This window comes from Dendroctonus ponderosae, unplaced genomic scaffold, assembly GCF_020466585.1.
Source record: "Dendroctonus ponderosae isolate FM_Combo_2020 unplaced genomic scaffold, Dpon_F_20191213v2 Dpon_F_20191213_7, whole genome shotgun sequence".
Taxonomy (NCBI): Eukaryota; Metazoa; Arthropoda; class Insecta; order Coleoptera; family Curculionidae; genus Dendroctonus; species Dendroctonus ponderosae.
Genome location: NW_026018916.1, coordinates 2,911,611 through 2,913,752, shown reverse-complemented (window position 1 = coordinate 2,913,752; position 2,142 = coordinate 2,911,611). Strand labels below are relative to the sequence as shown.

At 37.3% G+C, this 2,142-nt stretch overlaps 1 protein-coding gene across 3 annotated transcripts in view; it reads left to right on the top strand.

Moving 5' to 3' along the window:
* The window catches only part of LOC109539291 (single-minded homolog 1), a 21,830-nt gene that overhangs the window by 11,566 nt on the left and 8,122 nt on the right, over nucleotides 1-2,142 (top strand). For all 3 annotated transcript variants that reach the window (XM_019906948.2, XM_048668305.1, XM_048668304.1), the window contains exon 2: nucleotides 1,888-2,088. In XM_019906948.2, coding sequence (XP_019762507.1) covers nucleotides 1,914-2,088 — 175 coding nt within the window. In that variant the 5' untranslated portion in view covers nucleotides 1,888-1,913. The remainder of the gene's footprint in view (nucleotides 1-1,887; nucleotides 2,089-2,142) is intronic.

The following is a 2,142-nucleotide window of genomic DNA, read 5'->3' as shown; positions in this document are numbered from 1 at the left end:
ATTTTATGTGGTCAAACTTATTCATCGAGGTTTTTCGAGGTGTTCTAACGTGGTCTTTATCAGAAGATAAATCTGTAGATAAATTGGATAATGGTCTGTCGTATTGTTGTTGATGACTGCAGAATACAGGTTTAAATTAGCTCAACTAAATAGAGAAAGTAAAAATCGTTCTCAAAAACCTAATGATGTGATGTATCACTGAAGTCGTAATAAAATTCTCTATTCAACAAGGGCATAATCAAATATGGTAACAGGTAAAAAAAACTCGTTTGTGTCATATGTCAAAAATGTCAGATAATTTGTAGAAATGTCACATGTCTTTTCTTTGGCATGAAATTTTCTAGAATGTTTGCCTGTCAGATTAATATTGACGGAACTAGGAGTCATTTAAGAATCTGTCATAAATCAGTTTTTCCACATATCTCCTGACAGCTGTCAAATTTTTGAAAAATAAAATTAGTTTCGAGTAGTGCATTGAAAACTACAATTCGTTGTCCATTTATCCTTTGTTGTATCTCCTGTAGTTTCAAGCTAACTGCACTAGTCACCCTGTATAATAGGTAACTCTGCTGATCAAAAACTGTCGTTTTGTCGAAATGCATAATAGATGGCTGCTAAAGCTCGATGGTTGTTTTCTGAACATACAAATTCTCTCACGCATTTAGCATTGTCATGTCAAAGACATCAGGATGGTGGGAATTCGGGCGTGATGAAGAACAACAAACTATTATGCTGCGCAGAATAGACATTCTATTCCGGCATAATGGCAGTTTGAGCTATTGAACATTCATAAGATTCATCACTTTGATGGTTGAAAAAACGATACAAATAAAGTTTTGGCGAATTGGCAGTTACATGTCAAGAATAGCCGTTTAAAGCCCGTGTTCCATGCATCCGTTTATACGATGGTACGATGATACGAAAGTGTTTCTATTGGTTGGAGATCTGTCAGTTCGTCCGACGGCGGACGAATTGACAGATCTCCAACCAATAGAAACACTTTCGTATCATCGTACCATCGTATAAACGGATGCATGGGACACGGCTTAAGCCATCTAAATAGACATTTGATCCGTTTTTTTTTTGAGAATATGGCATCCCTTGAATACATACCTACTTACTTTTGCGGCTTAATTGAAAACAGTAGGTAGTTGAAAACTACTAAGAATTAGAAAATAGATTTTCAGTACAAAAAGCGACAGGTCCGATAAAGCAAATAACTTAGGCCATATAAAATCAATGCTATTACCACCATTTTCTAAATCACACCTTTGCATACCTGTAAGGCGGTGCGACTTACCGAAACCTCTAGAATCCTCCAGCCAATCAGCGATATCAATTTGGAAATGAAAGGTGCAACCGAACGATCTAAGGGAAATTCTCGTCCTCCCTTCAATAGGTAATCTGCCGCGCTTCGTGTTACGGGAAGAGCGGTACTTAATTCAAAAAAAAGATCGAATCGCACCCAGATTTTAAAACCACTAGTGAGTTACTGTAGAGTCTAGGGAAACACTAGGAAACTAAATATAGTTTCCAATTTATTGCAATATGAATTGCCAAAGTGAGTTGCAGCTCGCAAATATTGGATAAAGTGGGATCGAATAGGGTGAATTATTATTATCTGATTTTGAAATTCAAATTTTCCGCCATTGTCAACTGAAAATGACGGCGAAATTTGCTTAGTTAAAATTTAATGATCAACTCGAGCCAACCGGCTGTTATTTTAGCAGCTCGCGTGGATTCAAGTTTACTGCTGTTTTATGCTTTTCGAATATTTAGTTCTGTTCAGAGGGAATGTGAATGTTTTACACAAGAAATACACCTTTTGATCACTTTATTGGACAATTCGTTGTCCGACGTTTGCCCTAATGTTGACTTGATTTGCAGATAACTTACTTTGGGTCAAGGGCGCTATGAAAGAGAAGAGCAAAAATGCGGCACGTAGCAGACGAGAAAAGGAAAACGCAGAATTTACCGAATTGGGCAAATTGTTGCCCTTACCGGACGCCATCACTGCGCAATTGGACAAGGCGTCTATTATTCGGCTCACCACGTCCTATTTGAAGATGCGACAAGTATTTCCAGAAGGTACGTGACTTTTTTATGATACTTATGTAATACTTAAACGATGTAAATACTATT